This window comes from Ailuropoda melanoleuca, chromosome 15, assembly GCF_002007445.2.
Source record: "Ailuropoda melanoleuca isolate Jingjing chromosome 15, ASM200744v2, whole genome shotgun sequence".
NCBI classification, from domain to species: Eukaryota; Metazoa; Chordata; class Mammalia; order Carnivora; family Ursidae; genus Ailuropoda; species Ailuropoda melanoleuca.
Window position 1 is genome coordinate 49,838,095 of NC_048232.1, and position 17,987 is coordinate 49,856,081.

General features: G+C 34.1%; 1 protein-coding gene and 1 non-coding gene across 10 annotated transcripts in view; both read right to left on the bottom strand.

Annotated features, from left to right (window-relative positions):
- OSBPL8 (oxysterol binding protein like 8) overlaps nucleotides 1-17,987 on the bottom strand; it is a 159,715-nt gene that overhangs the window by 39,162 nt on the left and 102,566 nt on the right. For 8 of the 9 annotated variants that reach the window (XM_011226764.3, XM_002920648.4, XM_034644532.1 and 5 more), the window contains 2 exons: nucleotides 8,028-8,098; nucleotides 1,506-1,583 (listed from right to left, as the gene is read on the bottom strand). In XM_011226764.3, coding sequence (XP_011225066.1) covers nucleotides 1,506-1,583; nucleotides 8,028-8,098 — 149 coding nt within the window. Of the gene's footprint in view, nucleotides 1-1,505; nucleotides 1,584-8,027; nucleotides 8,099-15,538; nucleotides 15,802-17,987 lie in introns of those variants that run through there. The other variant, XM_034644535.1, reaches the window with a different exon arrangement.
- Nucleotides 7,151-7,283, bottom strand: LOC117796513. Its single transcript, XR_004621072.1, has one exon. It is a non-coding gene; the product is annotated as a small nucleolar RNA SNORA41 (small nucleolar RNA).

Consider the following 17,987-nt stretch of genomic DNA (forward strand, 5'->3'; position numbering starts at 1 on the left):
TATTCCAATCCCCAGAATTGACCACTATTAACACTTTTGGAAAACACTATCCTTTTAGGCTTTTTCTATGTATACAACCTATAGAAATATATAGCTTTTGTGGTTTTGTTTTTTTAAACATATTTTTTTTAAAACGGGTTCTCCCATTCAATATATTTTGGAGAATTTGCATGCCTACCTCACTCATTTAATTAGTAAGCATCTCAGTATGAATAAAACAGTAAGAGTTAACGTTTACGGGACATATTCTGCATACCAGTTCCTGTTCTAAGCACTTTACCAGTACTACCTCATTTAATCTTCACAATAGCCCCAGAAAGACAATTATTATCCTTCTTTTACAGATGAGAAAACTGAGGCACGAAGAGTAAACTTGCCAAGGATCACACAGCTAGTAAGTCATGGAGGCACGATTCATCAAAGGCAGACTGGCTCTAAAAGACATGCTCTTAACCACCCATGCTATTACTGCTTCTATAATTTTTCTTAAGTTTTCTTACTGATGGAAATCCACTGTTATCAGCTTTTTCATATTACAAAGAATGCTGCATTTGTTTGCAACTGGCAATTTTGCTCTTTCCTGATACTAAGATATAAATACTTAAGAAATCATAAAATGATATTAATTCATTCAAAATATCACAGTTTTACCTTCATAAGTTACCTATGAGATAATCTGGGAAGGCTGCAGTGGATTAATATAGTCTTGTTATTATTTTGTTGTTATTATATGGATGGGAGAAGAGTGGTGATAAACTACCAGTGATACGTTTCTTTTAGTTATAAAACCTTCCTAGTTGCATTTAATGACAAAAAGACTACATACACCTAACAAAATTTAAATAATTCTACAGCCAAAAAGCTTCAGACTTTTGGTCTCTATTAATATGCATATCTGAATAACAGTAGATTTAATATGGGATTGCAAATGCAAATGCATACAGGATCAGATATAAGAAAAAAGGGGTAAAATAGACCATGCAGGGATCAGAGTCAATTAGAAAGGATGTGTTTCTTAAGATCCAGGATCTGTGGCCATTCTGGAAGGCAAGCCCAAAGTGCATAATTCTTAAAGAGAGGTTGGAAAGCTGAACTTGTATTTGTTACCTCAAATTTTTAAAACATTGTATAAATCAAACAAATATATCTACCTGTGGGCCAAATTCACCCCATGACCCTGCGGTTAGTAAACCTGAATTTCAAAAAGCACCAGAGTTTCCCATTACACGTTCTACAACACAGTGATGTGCCTAACTAGGTACAACTGTGCAGAACTATCCAGTCCTCAGCCAAAGAAATGGCCAGTTGAGGCCTGAGACAGCACTGGACAGTAATCAAGCAGCCTCTTTAGTTGACTCCAGTGTGCCATACAAATATTAACATTCTTTATGTGTGCCTCTCTGGATATTATTTTTCTTCAGGAGACACATATTTACCTTGTTAGCCTACTTACAAAAGTACATGCAAAGCATAATGTTATTTATGAAATAACTGTGGAAACTAACCTTGAGAGATTCTTTTTTTGTCAGCTTGCTTGAAGCAGAACTATCTTTCTCCGAGCCATTGTAAAGTTTAGATTCAGACTGAAATCACGTAGAAATGAACAAAAGAGAAATAATAATTAAAATCTTCACTTATTCTACACATACAGCATATACAAATTAATGTTAAAGCTATGTTTGTGAATTCTTCCCATTTATTGCTGTGATTTAGGCAAAAATAAATTTTCAAATGCCAGGTTTCCCTATATAGATACCTTTAGTTTAAAAGCTAATCCATGTTAAACCCACAAAAGCACAAAATAAACAGTAATCAGGGGTATCTGTCTGGCTCAGATGCAATTCTTGATCTTGGGGTCATGACTTCAAGCCTTACGTTGGATGTAGAGATTACTAAAAAAAAAATTAAAAAAAAAACCAAACTTAAAAAAAAAAAACCCCTAATCAATAAATTAATCTACAATGTGAGGTTAAATAAGATCATTTGTAAATGTTTGCATTGTTTTCCAGAATATTTCTAAGAAACACATGCAATGATTTATTCTTAAAAGTATCCAAAGCAATGTAATTTTTAACAGTTAAAATATTCCAAATAAACCAAACTATGTACATTCTAGCAAGTTACTGCACACATTGCCCTATTGCTACTTCTCCAATAGAAAGAAATATGTATATCTTCAGAAATTAGTATTAAAATACTATCTAATTTGTAGTGCTTAAAAACCAATATTTCTAGCATCTACTTCTTCCTACCTATCCAGTGACCCTAAAGTATTATTGCCTTAAACTGGTTTCCAGACTTTGCTTATACTTATTTTTATTTGATCTTCATAAGAACCTTGACAAATAGAGGCACCTGGGTGGCTCAGTCAGTTAAGCGTCTGACTCTTGATTTTGGCTCAGCTTATGATCTCAGGGTGTGAGATCGAGCCCCACATTGGGGTCTACACTTAGTGGAGTTCATTTCTTTCCCTCTGCCCCTCCCCATAGGTGCACTCACACTCTCTCTCCCTCTCTCAAATAAATAAATCTTAAAAAAAAAAAAAAAGAACCTTAAAAATAGACATAACAAGTGGTTTTATCTCCATTTTACAAATCATGAAAGGGAGGCTCTGGAGGTTGATTTTCTAAACTAACAATCATATCACAGGGATTGGAATCTAGGTCTCCTAATCCAGCACTCTTTTGAAGAGCCTACATGCTTTCACCAGAGTAAAAGAACATAAATGTGAAAACTGCTTCTATAAATCTTGGACAATAAAATTAAACACGTTTAGTGTCCCATGTCCTATGATTTTCATTTTTATCTATTGTTTTATCTATTGTTAGACATAGGAGAAGGTATTTAAAGTTCTTAGCATGACTCTGGTGCCAAGAAAGTATATGGGGTTTAATCCAAATGGTGGCTTTCAAATGCTGAATGGCTAGACCTGCAAAGCACTAGGTGTGATTACAGATAACAAAACTTTGGGTTTGTTACAGATAACAAAACTCCCTCGCTCAATTTGAAGAACCATGGAGGCAGGGACCATACTTATTCACCAGTGAAACCCAGCTATCACCTGGGGAAAAGAAAGGGCTCACTAAATATCTGATGAATTAATAAAATGAAAATTAAACTAGCATTTGCAACTCATTTCTTTTATCTCTCTGAAAAAACACCTCTGCTACTTGGTAAAAAATATGGGTTATTATGGTGATGATGACAATAACTGGTTGCACTAGATAGAAGGGAACTACAAACTATGCTCAATGCAGAAGGTGGGGATTAACCCAATTAAATTCTTGTTAAGGTCACTCCTTTAAGAACTGCGCTTGAAACATCATACTACTTACTCTCATGGCAATGGCACTGATTGTGATAACCAAAACAATTTTACAAAGTTGCTCAAGCCAAACGGTCTCTGTGTTCTCCTTGCCCCCAAAAACCTAAAGATGGCACAACTATTGTCAGAAGAATAGGATGATTTCTATTTCTCACAGCTTAATAGGAGAATGTGTATTATACTTAGACACTAATAAATGAAGAATAAATGCTAATGGAAATTAATGGCTGCTTATTCTTTACCAAGTACTTTTCTAAACACTTCAATGTGCACTACCTCATTTAATCCTCCAAGCAACCCTATGAGATAGTAATAGTATCTCTCTTTTGCTATTAAGAAAACCAAGACTAACCAATGAAAAAATAACTTCCCAAAGTCACAAAGCCAGTACGTAGATGAGCTTGGATTTGTAACCTGGTCTACCTAATTCCCAGTCTCATGCTCTTAGCCATTTCACTGTAATGATTTCTCACCTTCTAAAACTATTCACACAATTTTAGCCAGACTCAAATTTAAGATTTATCAACAGGAAATATGTTTCCCTGACAAGATCTGGCTTGGTGATTCCTAAAAGATTCTAGTATACAAGGCACCAGAAGGGCAGAAGAGGGTCACTTGAGCTTAGTAAATTTTAGAGAACACACATTTCAAGGAATCTTTGCCATTGTGTGTAGCCAGTTTGGGGCGGGGGGCGGGAGAGTGGGGAATCCACTGACCAAGTTCTACAAGCTTTTTCAATACATTACACCTAAGTTTTCTGAATCTACAGGTCTCCTTTTAAACACCAAAATTCAAGCTATTTTTGTTGGAAATATTTTACTAAACTAACTTGTCCTTCTTTTATAACCTTACTGAACACTATCTTAATGATGACCACAGGGTTTAATGTATAGTACTGTTTGTTTCTTCATTAAATGGCCTTAGAACGCTCAGTATGTTATGTTTTCTTTTTCCTTCCTTCTTTTCATTTCCCCCCCTGTAATTACTTTCCTCTTATGGGCTGTATGACTTTGAAGGTCATTCAATCTCTTTCAGTCTTAGTTTCTTTGTCTGTAAAATGAGGTTACTCCTATTAATTTGTAGGGTTGCTTTGAGGATTAAATGAGGTAGTGTGCATGATGTGTTTAACATACTACTTGGTATATATTGTGTTTCAGGTTTGTGACTATCAGGTTTGTGACTATGCTGTCAAAAATCTGACCTTTAAATAAATGGAACATTAACATATAAGAATACTTTCCTCTTGGTTTGAAAACTATAAAATACTACAGATATAAGGGAAAATAATAATAATAACGTTAATATGACTAGATCAGATATCCTGATTTGGAAGGGTTTTTTAAATGTCCAGGTAAATATATTTTTTACTGCAAGCGATAGACATTTAGCATCCCTATAGAAAAGCAGATTTACGTACAGCTGGAGAATCAAGTCAATAAATAGATCTGGGCTCAAAAACCACCATCCTTGCAATAGGATTACTTTTATCCCACTAGACACAGCACCCATGCTGGTAATTCCTTTTGTTGGGATGGACTACTAAAAATTCATTTAAAATGCTAACAGCAAGATGGGATGGATTTGATTAACTGACTTTCCAATTCACTCATTTATAGGATGCATGAGAAATAGAAACTGCCTTTATTTTTTAAAAATGGGGGGGGAAGTATATTCCATTGTGCTTACTGGTGTTAATCATGTATTTTAAGAAATAATCCCAAATCCTATGACCAAAATGGCAGTATTAATACTTTTTGCATCAAATTCAGAAAAATATAAAGTTAAAATTATGATGGTCTCAGTTATGCACAATGATTACAGAAGGAATAACAAAACTTTGTTTCCTGAAGTTATGTAAGTAGGGTTAAAATGTTCAGAATTCCATGAGAATGTGGTTTAATGATAAATGTATAAATTTTAGGATTGTTGTGAAAAACAAGAGTGGGTTATGTGTTAGAATATTTAAAGATAAACGTGACTATGCATCTCTTAAGCTAACAGAATAAACAAGGATTAAATCTAAGTTAAGATAAAATCAATAGGTTTCAACTGTTGGAAAATATCAGTATTTAACTACTAACACTACTGTTAGTAGTTACTACTAACTACTAACTATTACTGTTAACTACTAACAGGTAACTAACACTAGTTACCATGTTAAGAATCCCACTCATTCACTGTAATCCCCGCCCCACCCCCGTTTTTAAAATAAGCACTGTGTCCAATGTGGGGCCTGAACTCATGACCCCAAGATCAAGAGTCACATGCTCGACCAACTGAGCCAGCCAGGTTCCCTCACTGTAATTCTTATTCAACGAAAGAAGATGAATTCTCAAATACCTACTACTCTGTTAGGCACTTGCAGTATCACAATCTGGGATGTGAATCTTATCTCCTTTGTACAGATAAGAAAACTGAAGCCATTTTGAATCCCACCACTCTGACCCTGATTTAATTTCTCTAAGCTTCAGTTTGTTCACTTAGAAAATGGAGCCAATAATACCTACCTCCTTCTAGTATTTTTTTTTTAAAGATTTTATTTATTTATTTATTTGACAGAGATAGAGATAGCCAGCGAGAGAGGGAACACAAGCAGGGGGAGTGGGAGAGGAAGAAGCAGGCTCATAGCAGAGGAGCCTGATGTGGGGCTCGATCCCATAACGCCGGGATCACGCCCTGAGCCGAAGGCAGACGCTTAACCGCTGTGCCACCCAGGTGCCCCTACCTCCTTCTAGTATTGTTAGGAGGGTTAAGGCGACACATAGTAAGCTCTTAATACAAAACAGCTATTAATATCACTGTAATTAGTATCTAAGAAGTCACAAGTAATGTATATGAATCAAGACCCAAACTTGCTTTTTTTTTTACTTTAAAGTAGTGCTGTCCAGAACTTTCTGAATGATAAAAATGCCATATGTGGCTACTGAGTACTTGAGATGTGGCTAGTATAACAGAGGAACTAAACTTTTTTATTTTTAAAGATTTTATTTACTTATTTGACAGAGACAGAGACAGCCAGTGAGAGAGGGAACACAAGCAGGTGGAGTGGGAGAGGAAGAAGCAGGCTCCCAGAGGAGGAGCCTGATATGGGGCTCGATCCCAGAACGCTGGGATCACGCCCTGAGCTGAAGGCAGACACCTCAATGACTGCGCCACCCAGGCGCCCCGAGGAACTAAACTTCTAATTTCATTTGATTTTAGTTAATTTAAATTTAAAGAGTCAAATATGATTGGTGCTATTAAAGGCACAGTTCTAAAGCCTATTTTTTTCTTTTCATTAATCCACCCTGTTTCATTAAGGTATGTAAATTTTCTTTTCAGGCTCCCTGCTGTCCCACTTACCCTCCCTCCAATTTAGAGACTACTTATTGGTGGCTGTGATATATAAATGTGGGGGTTAAGTATTTGGACTTCTGAGTAGGATTACTGTACTACCACATGTTCACCAATTCTGGTATTAACTCCTTGAAAATGGGTTTTTAAAAAGTTCTATAAATTTCATTATATTTCTAGCTATTAAAGACTCAAGATCAATGATTTTCTCTTTAATTACACATCTCATAAAATGATCAAGGAATTTCTTACTTGTATGTTTTATATATATATATATATGCATATATATATATACACACACACGTATATATACATACATACACACAAGGTACTATTAAACTATCCTAAGTACTTTTACACATATTATAGATATTTAAGTAATGAATACTCGAAAAGTGTGGATAAAATTTGGTAAAATTATACATTAAAAAAAAGCATGGACTCTTCTCAACCATTGCCATGAATGGAAACAAAAATGTAGGGTTTTTCATGTTCTGTTCATCACACATATGCCCAACTTCTGTTTTGCTAAGAAAGAGATGTTTCATCACATAATGGTTTCTTTCCCACAGTGGAATGCCACAACTGCTACCATAAGGACAGCTAGAGACTAGTAGCTGTGGCAGAAAAAATAATGGGTAGTAGCTCTCAGTAGCTGAGAACTGCAGAGAATTTACTAGCTTAAGAAACAGATTTTCTGACAGTCACTGAAGTTTGATTCCACAAACAAAAGCTTCTTCTATTGAACCTGACCTGAAAGAACAGTCAGAAGGCAAATCCTCAACAAATTATAGCAAATCTAGTGAATTATAAACCCATAGGAAAACCAATGTATTACATGTTTCTTACATTTGAATATATACTCTTAAAGAAAAAGTTCTCAACAGTAAAAATATGTACAAGTATTCCAATTTGAGAATTACTAATTTAGGAAACTGTATCTTATTCTAAGAACATGTCTTTCAATTGCAGGCTATTACTGCAAGAGACCTTTGGCCTTTAACAGTAAAATGTATGTATTTTGATTGTCATTCAAATAAACTCAAAACTCTTAAGACTTAAAAACAAACAATAAATCCTGAGAACTTCTCTGAATGGAACTCTTAGTCTGAGAAGTACTACAATAGCAGACATATCAGAAAAAATATAATTCTGGAGAGAACACACTGGTTAAAATAGGCTGTATTTCCAAGTAACCAACAGGACCGACATTAACCCAGGGGAACTTTCCTTTTTTCATATATACTGCATGATTTAGATATACCAACATAAAAACATCCCATAAAAATCTGACAGAATTTTGTTAGTTCTTCTTCTTAGATATTAGAAAAATGCCATAGTCATGTATGTGGGGACAACACATGCTTACCTTGCTCTTTGACATAGAAAGTGAAGATTCATCTTTATTTTGAGAAATGTCTTCCTTTCCTCTTTCAAAACCTTTAAAAAACATTGTTATTATTTCAGTATTACTATATAGTATACAGACATTAAGAAGCAAATGCATGTAAGTCATCCAATTTCAAATATACGTTATATTTGATGTATACTGGTACAAAAAGCCTAGACTAAACATACAGTGTGTGTTTTTTTTTTTTTTAAAGATTTTATTTATTTATTCGACAGAGATAGAGACAGCCAGCGAGAGAGGGAACACAAGCAGGGGGAGTGGGAGAGGAAGCAGCAGGCTTCCAGCAGAGGAGCCTGATGTGGGGCTCGATCCCACAACGCCAGGATCACGCCCTGAGCCAAAGGCAGACGCCTAACCGCTGTGCCACCCAGGCGCCCCTAAACATACAGTGTTACACTGTTACAGTTTAAAAGATTTCTAAGGGATCATACGTAATACAGAACAAATTAAGGCTTACACAGGCAATCTCAGGACCCTGAGATCAAGACCTGAGCGGAAACCAAGGGTTGGTCGGTGCCCCTCTAGTGAGCTCTTTTCTCATGAAGAATTCCAACTGAAAGAACCAACCCAGCATACTTTTAACACCTCTTGCCAAATAGGAAACAATTCTAGAATTGGTGATAAAAGACTAGAGAAAATAAATCTAGACTGAGGGACAGACTTAAAAAAAAAACTAACAATGTGCATTGTGAGAATTAAAAGAGGATCCATTAGAAAGCATCTAGCATAGTATTTTCCACATTGTATACATTCCATTCATGTTGACTCTTAAGATGATCATAGGCACTGACTATTGTATACAAATTCTAAAACGATGCATCTAAAATACATGAATGCACTGGGATGAACATGCATAGATCCCTGCAATCATGTAACACATTAACATTAACGCTATGCCAAAAGCAATTAACAGACTGTTAATTAGGAGTACAATTAGAGAAATGTTAATACTGAAATTTGTGTGCATGTATAAAAGGAGCAGTACTCAATTTAAAGATGTTCCTTCTACTTTTGAGGGCAAGTATTATGAACTCTTCCTTATAATTATTTGTTCTAAGTCCAATAAAAGCCTGTATTAAAAATATATACATGATTAATCATTAAGCAGCACTTAAAAAATCATCAGTAGCACCAGTGCCTAAAACATTTAAAAACCACTTCTAACATATTAATTATACCATTTTTCTCTGTTTGGCTTATATTAGCTAAAAACAAATCCATTCCAATTTCCTAATCCAGAGATTTTATTGAATTGTTTTCTGTAATATGAAGAAGGTATCTCTCCCCACCCCCCAACTCTGGTAAGGAGGATCACTCAATCCCAATACTAGGGGGAAACAAAACTATTTCATAAATGCAACGTTAAATTTTAAATAACCTACCAAAATTTTAGACAATTTTAGACTTTAGTATAAAGCAAACCAAAGTTACTTAATTCAGTTTAAAAAATTCTAAAATACTTATTCAGAGTAGTAACATTTTATAATTAAGTAATTCTTTTTTAAGATTTATTTATTTGAGAGAGAGAGAGAGCCTGCGCACAGGGGGTGGGGGGCAGGTGGTGAGGGAGAGATAATTTTTTTTTTAAAGATTTTATTTATTTGACAGAAAGTGAGCGAGCAAGCACAAGCAGGGGGAGTGGCAGAGGGAGAAGGAGAAGCAGGCTCCCTACCAAGCAGGGAGACTGATTTGGGGCTTGATCCCAGAACCCTGGGATCATGACCTGAGCTGAAGGCAGATGCTTAACCAACTGAGCCACCCAGGCACCCCTGTAAAAGTAATTCTTAATATTAATGAATTATTTTCTACCATGTGTGGGGATTCAAAATTACTTTAAAATTACTCCTATATTTTTTTAAAGTGGTATTTACAGACAAAAATCTGAAGCCTATAACACATTATTGACTATTAATAATGCAGAGCAGTGTCAGATCATGACTTTTTACCAAGTTTGCTTGTTAGTGATTCTAGGTAGTAAATTATCTTCCTACTATTCCCCCCTCTGCCTCAATGATACAGAAACCTATATCACCATCAAAATGGCTAAAATTAAAGGGATACTACCTTCCAAGTATAGATGAGAATGTGCAGCAACTGGAAATCTATTCACTACTGGTGGAGAGTATAATGGGGTATAACCACGTTGGAAAACCATTTGAAAGTATGTACTAAAGTGGAATTTATGGGTATTCTAACATAAAACAATTTAATCCTAGATATACCCGACAGAAATGGTTGTGTATATCCATCAAAGTAAGATACAAAATGTTCATAGGTGCTTTATTCATAATAGCCAAAGTCTGAAGCCAACTCAAATGGTTATTAAGAGTTGAATAAATGAACATATTTGCACAATGGAATGATATACAGCAATGTAGTAGTAATTAAAAGAACCAATTACTACTACAGAAAACAACAGACACAATATTGAGTGAAAAAAGCCATGTCTTTCCATTAAAAAAGAAAAGCACATACTGTATGACTTCATTTATATACAGTTCAGGAACTGGCAAACCTATCTATAAGGTTAGAGGTTGTAATGATGGTTTACCTTTGTTGTAGAAGGAATTGACTGGGAGGGGCAAGAGGCAGTCTTCTGTGGATTTGGGAAGTGGTTACATGGTCTATATATAACTTAAAATTCAAAAAGTTGTGCATTTAACTATATGTAAGTTATGCCTCAATAAAAAAAATAAAAACTCAGATAGACTTCTCTATTCTTCCACTTTATTAGACCTCTCCTGCTTTGACATCCTTCCTCACTTAGAACATCCTTTGACACCCATCCTTTCACTTATTTTGCACTTGGCTAATTCTGATTAATTTATCAATAATAATTAACATAATAATATTAATGAAAACAATAATAGAACCAATATCCATTTGTAAGAACACCTGTGATTATGACACTATGTTAGATGTTAGATGTTAGATGTTAGATGTTAGATGCTTTACTTAATAATCTTTAAAATAACACCACACTTGAAAAAACCAAGGTTCACAGAAATTAAGTAATTTGACTAATGTAAGTGAAAGTATCAGAAACTGATTCAAATTTAGGTCTAACTTTAAAATTCAAATTTAGGTCTAACTTTAAAATTTAAAAATTCATGCTATTCATGCTATTTTTACAATGCTAGGTGCCTTTTAAGACCCAAGGCCACCTCTTCTGGGTGGCCTTGCTCTGATCGTGTAAGCATAGTTAGCTCTCTCCTTGCCCGATATATATAGTATTTCATAGATATTTGTACTACCCTATTTATCACAATATACTTCAATTATTTGTTTTCATGTTCATATTTCTTAATTGACTGTGAATTCCTGAAAAGAAAGCTCTAATCCTTATTCACCCTTTCAAACATAAAAATTTGATAATTTGAGCCAAAAATTAACAAAACTGGACTCCACTGTTATTTGTAATTATTTTATTAAATATGTAAAATAAAGAACAGCTTCAGAAAATGCATAAAATACAAATGTATAATTTAACGTATACAGTGAATACTGGCATAACCACCACCCAAATAAAAAAACAAAGAAATGTCAAAATCCCATAAGATCCTCTCCACTTCCTAGCACCATTCTTGATCACAATCTAATCTTCTCCTCAAAGACAACTATCTTGACTTTTGCAAACATTCTTTACCAGCATGTCAAGCAGGTATTTCATTCATTTTCATTGGGGATTAGAATCTCATTGACTATACCACTATATATCCATCTACTGTAGATAAACATTTGGGTTGTTCCTAATTTATCCCTCTCATGAACAATGGTGCCACAAATATTTTTGAAAGTGTATCCTATACACACACACACACACACACACTATACACACACCTGTGAGTTTCTCTAAATTCTAGAAGAATTTCTGGGTTATAGTATATGTGTATCTTCAACTTTAAGGATACCAAATTGTTTATTTTTCTACTAATAGTGTGTAAGAGTTCTCCTTTCTCCATATCCATGGTAACATCAATATTGACAAATCTTTAATATTTTTGCTAATCTGTGGGGTGTGTATATCAATGGTATAATGAGGTTCTAGTTTGTGTGGTCCTGACTATTAATGATGTTGAGCACTTTCTCATGTTAATTAGCCATTTTAACTTTCTCTTTGTGAAGGACCTCCTCAGATCCTTTGTGCATTTTTTCCCCTAAAGATTTATTTATTTGAGAGAGTGCACATATGCATATGCTTGTGCACCCAGAGGAAGGGGCAGAGGGAGAGAATCTTCAAGTGGCTCACCACCGAGTGTAGAGCCTGAGAAGGGGCTCAATCTCCACGACCCATGATGTCATGACCTGAGCCAAAACCAACAGTCAGATACTTAACTAACTGGGCCACCCAAGTGCCCCAATCCTTTGTGCATTTAAAATCTATATCTATATCTATATCTAGTCTATCTTTTTCTTATTGATTTATATAGGAATTCTTGATGTATTCCAGAAACTGGTCCTTTGCAAGCTGTATGTTACAAATAACTCCCTATTCTTGTCTTTTTATTACCTGCATTTTTTAAATAAACCACTCTTAATTTTAAGGTAGTCGAATTTAGCCATCTCATTCTTTAATGGTTAGTGCTTTTTGGTCTTAAGAAAGTCTTTCCTAAATCTGTGGTCATAAAAATATTTTTAAGTAGTGTAGTAATACACAGAGTTTACTTCCTCCTGCTAACCCAATGGAATATTATCCCTAAGTAACATCGTGTCCCTAACTTCTAATTTGTTAACAGAATACAAGTGCTATCATCATTGATTGACAAAGTATAACTTTGTCATGTACTTCCATAATAAATTTGGTCCAACGATGTTTAGATATAATAAAGCAAGCTTTATGCTGCTTCAGTCTTGCTAAAATGAGATTATACATACATTATTTACAAATGCAGATTTAACAGGTATTTATAAAATATAGCTATATTAATATTAACTATGCTGAACACAGCCAAGAATCAAGAAATTGGACTAAAGAAAAAAAACCTCTGAGAAGTCAAAATATATTAAAAAGAAACCTATTTGTGCACTAAAGCTCACACAGTTTGTCCATAAGTGATTTATTTGCTCAAATTTTATTTACTCCAATTTTCTGTTACTATTCTAGAGATTGGTCCAATAAGCCTATCTAGAAGTTATACCTGAGATTGGGTAAAGAAACAGATAAGCAGACATGAACTTAAAAAAAAAAAATGCACTATGGTGTTACTGGAAATACATGGGCAGGTAGTATCACTTCAACATTATAGCTCATCATAAAGAAAAAGGCCATACCAGTATATTTCTTAGGGTAGAAGTGACAAAAAAAGTATTTTTTTTCTAAAGAAACTAAAATGAAAAGAAAGTTATGTTCAAAGTAGCAAGGCAAAATGATCTCTCAATATCACTAATGTAGAACCTCTCCTCTAATGATGTCAGGTAAAAACAAATGCATCTAAAATTTTTCAGTACAATGGGAGGTCCCAGAAGAAATATATGTTTTATTTTTTAACTGGAAAAACAACAACAACATAAAAGCCACTTCTTTCAAGTACCTAATTTCATTCTATTTCTTACCTGACAAAATGTAACATATTTTATTATTTATTTTTTTAAAAGATTTTATTTATTTAACAGAGAGAGACAGCCAGCGAGAGAGGGAACATAAGCAGGGGGAGTGGGAGAGGAAGAAGCAGGCTCCCAGCAGAGGAGCCTGATGTGGGGCTCGATCCCATAACGCCGGGATCACGCCCTGAGCCGAAGGCAGACGCTTAACGACTGAGCTACCCAGGTGCCCCAAAAAGCAACATATTTTAAAGAGCTTTCTTTCATGGCTGTTTGCAGTACAACTGTTGGTTGTAAAAAGGGGAATATGGAAGCATCCCTATGAATATGATTTTATTTCAAGAATTAGAAAACAAAGCCAACCATTTACACTTTTCCATTCAAATAAATCAATCCAGGGTAACCTTCAATATATTTTTTGACAAGATAAACTGACAATTCTGCCTTTAGTTACCTAATTAAGTAAATACCAAACTTCTAAAAAGTGAAGTTTCCTGTTTGGTAGAGTCACATGATTATTCTTTAATATTAAGTAGACTCACTGTATGAAAGTCAGCAAACATTTGCTAGCAAGCTTGCTAGCTTAAAAAATAAAATACAGAGACACACACAGAAATAGAGCTAAGTCACACTGTAAAAGCAAACAGAGTATTTAACAACTTTAAAAAATTTCAGTATGTTGTATTTTCAAAGCTACTTCTGAACAAAGCCAAATACTAAAATGTACACCATTTTGAGAACATAAGAAGCATGACAGTAACCATGCTATACTGAGAAGATGAAATACAGATTATGAATGCTGTTTATAGCTTGTGCTACTTAGGCAACAGTTCAGGACTATGGTATCCAATACTTTTTTGAAACACTATCAGAAAAGAAAATGTAATCAGTGAATTTATAATAATTTATTTAATTGTTCAGGTAGCACCTTCTATAAGGTGTTTCACTATCTCAAAACAATGCATATACCACCTATCAGCACGAATATTCACAAAAGCCAAGAATAAATGTTAGTGTGAAAGCAGAAAACATAATTCAAATTTAACAAAATGTAAGTGTCAGAAAAATCTATAGATGGTTAAAGCAAGCACCAGTTTCAGTGATTTCTTTGCCATGAGTATTAAAAGAATATTTTCATTTTAAAAGAAAAAATATAACCTCAAAAGAGTAGACCAAATTATGTTGCAATTTAAAATTTTGAATGGAAAACAGATTTTAAAATAGATATCCAAATATTTGCTATAATAAATCTTTTTCATACAATTAAATTTAAGATATACTTCTATTAACTATTTCATTAACTATTAATGTCTAAATCATAGCTGTCAAATGCTTAATTTCATTTTAAAGATGTTATCTTAAAAATAACAATTTCTTAGCACAAACTAATTATACAAAGACACATCTAACAACAAGAAGGCTATTTCAAAAATTATACTTGAACAGAAGACTTCACTTTAGTCAGGACTTGAACTACTAAAGCTTGAACTAAACATCAATTTTAACATAGTTACTGTTCGGCAGAAAACAGCCAAACAAGTATCAATATTAAATATCTGGGTTTCATTTGCAAAAGCCTAATTGATCTGCTTATTTATAGAATTTTATATTTATCTCAAGTCCAGAAAAGGTTTTAATTTTATCAGAGAGTCATAATATTTATTTCTATAATTAAAGCAAAAATTCATGCTATCAGCAATGCAAGATTTGTAATTCACTGAATCACTAGTCCTCAAGTTTGGGCTTAAGAGATTTTAAGAGAAAACATGGAAAAGCCAAGCCATAAAAAGCAGCAGTCACTAAAACCGAACATTTCACTATAGAAACTGTTTCGTTTAAACGAAAGCAGTTTTAAGATGTTGGAATATCTAGTTTAATGAAAAGCCTGCAAGAAATTAAGAAAAGAATGCAAGATTAAACAAACAAACCTGGCAACAAAGGAGAAAGTTCATTGTATCCTCCAAATGAAGCATTCCGGACGAGCTTTCGGCCATCAATTCGGCCATCAATTCGTGGAGGAAATAAAACAGGCGAAACCACAGTACAAGAAGAAAATCTACGTTGTTGTGAGCTCTCTTCTTTCATGGCTTAGGAGGTCTATTTAACGTATATGTTTGCCCAGAAGGCTAATTAGATCAGTATAGCAATGAGAGGCTTTTCTCTCACATCGAAATGTAGCAAAACCCACCAGCACAAACAAAGGACACACACATTTAACAGCAAAGGAGAAAGACCAGAGACTGTCAAATCAGCAATAAACAGAAAAGGCATTAAGCCTTGCTAGTGGGTTGTTGTTGTTGGTTTTTTTTTTTAATCAACTGATAAACATGAAAGGCTATTCCACTAATGTTTTGCCTCTTCATCAAACCAGCAATGCCCTGAATTGAATTGCTGCTTTAGTAAACAAAGCAAGATCAATACTTAAGAGATACAGGATGAAGTAAAATGCAACCCTTTTCTCATACCCGTTATGTTTTTGCAGTATCTGCCACACTTCCCACCTCTTCTGATTCTTTCCAGTTTTTGCTTACTTCATAAATGGATAGAAATACAACACTGTTTATCTCTCCTGAAGCTCTACATCTGTATCTAATCCACTGCTTGCCTCGGCCATGTTTAAGAATTCATAAGGAAAGATATTTTTGCAAGTACAATTTTGATGGATTCTAACAGCTAAAGTGGAAAATAAATATTTAAGTTTTACCTCTAGCAAGGATATAGGAGTCATTAAGACAATGTTAATGCAAACCAATCCAGAGGGAAGACTGAAAAGACACCATAATAATGCTGAGTGCTCCAATACATGTTCTCTTGAAACAGATATGAGCTGCTATAGTTCCTGTTCATTGCATTTAAACTTTTCAAAATATATCATCTACCAATAAGGATCTTCCACTTAAAACGCTCCTCTTTAAAGAAAAATGCACCTTTATTATCACAATAACAAATGGAATATTTTTCTTAACTAGGTTAAAATTAAGTTACTGGTATAATCTCACATTATTAAATCTAACAGTAAAGTACAATAGCCATATTTATACACTATGCTATCTCTTTACAACTAACCTTTAAAATTTCAAGTGACAGTGGTTCATTTTTACAGGTATCTTACTATAGGATCTCAGTTTCCTTCCTACTGTTATGCATACAATTCAAGGCTAGTTCTCCACTCCTATACAATAGCATCCTATATAACCTAACTCTGTTTTTCTTTACTAACAACAAAGAAATTTAATTTCCTTTATGTAACACGTTCTTTATTGGGCAAAGGCATTTAAAAAATCAAATGGTAAAAATAAGTTTGCAGCTCATAATTACAACTACAACAGGGATTTGGGTTGTTTTGTTTTGCTTTTCTCCATGTCATGAAATATAAATGACCATTACTTACAAACAAGACAGAAATAATTATAATTCATGCAATGGTACTTGACTCTCAGGGCATTTAGTGTTAATGGTTAAGCAGGATTTGAAATTAAACCGCCTGGGTTCTAATCCCAGCTGAATGCATTTTAGCAATTATGTTAACTTCTGTGGGTCTCTGTTTCCTCATCTATAAAACGCTAATAATATTACCTATATTATCAGATTGTTATTAGGATCAAATTGGATAATATATGTAAAATCTAAAAAGGTTTCAGGTTAAAATGGCAGAATGAAGACACTAACCTCATGTGTTCTCTCCTAAAACTAAAATTAAAAGAAAGGGGTAATTTCTTAAAAATATAAGCAAATATGGGTATGTATTCCACAAGTATGGATCCAGGACAGGATACAATAACAACATATATTTGACTTTGGAAAGCATGAGATTAACAAGTAGTCACTGTCTTGCAGATCCCAGAAAGCTGAATCACAAACCAGGAATGGTAAAAACTGAGAACCACCCCTATTTATACTGAAGAATCCTTTTGCATGTAATTCACAACACCAAGTTCCTCTAGATCAGGAATCAAATAAGCTACTGACATCACCAATAATTGTGGAATCAGGACCAAAATATATGCAATGTTTTCAAAACTGGAAGGAAAATGACTTCCAACTTAAAATTCCATACCATACCATATGTAACTATCAGCTACATATCAGGGTAAAATAAAGATATTTTTAGACATGTAAGGTCTAAAATTTACTTTCCATGAATATTTTCAAAGTATTTACTAGAGTCCTTCTCACCTGGGATTCATTAGGCTTACTGCATTGAAACACCCACTTTTCAAAATGAATTAACCTTTTCTCCCATACATCTATAATGGCTCTACCCATGTACCATAATCCTTGGGAGAACTGAGAAAATATTCACTTAAATTATTTTCTATAGGCCTTACTTCCCTCATATGACCCCACTTGAGAATGGCTGTACTAGAAAATATATTT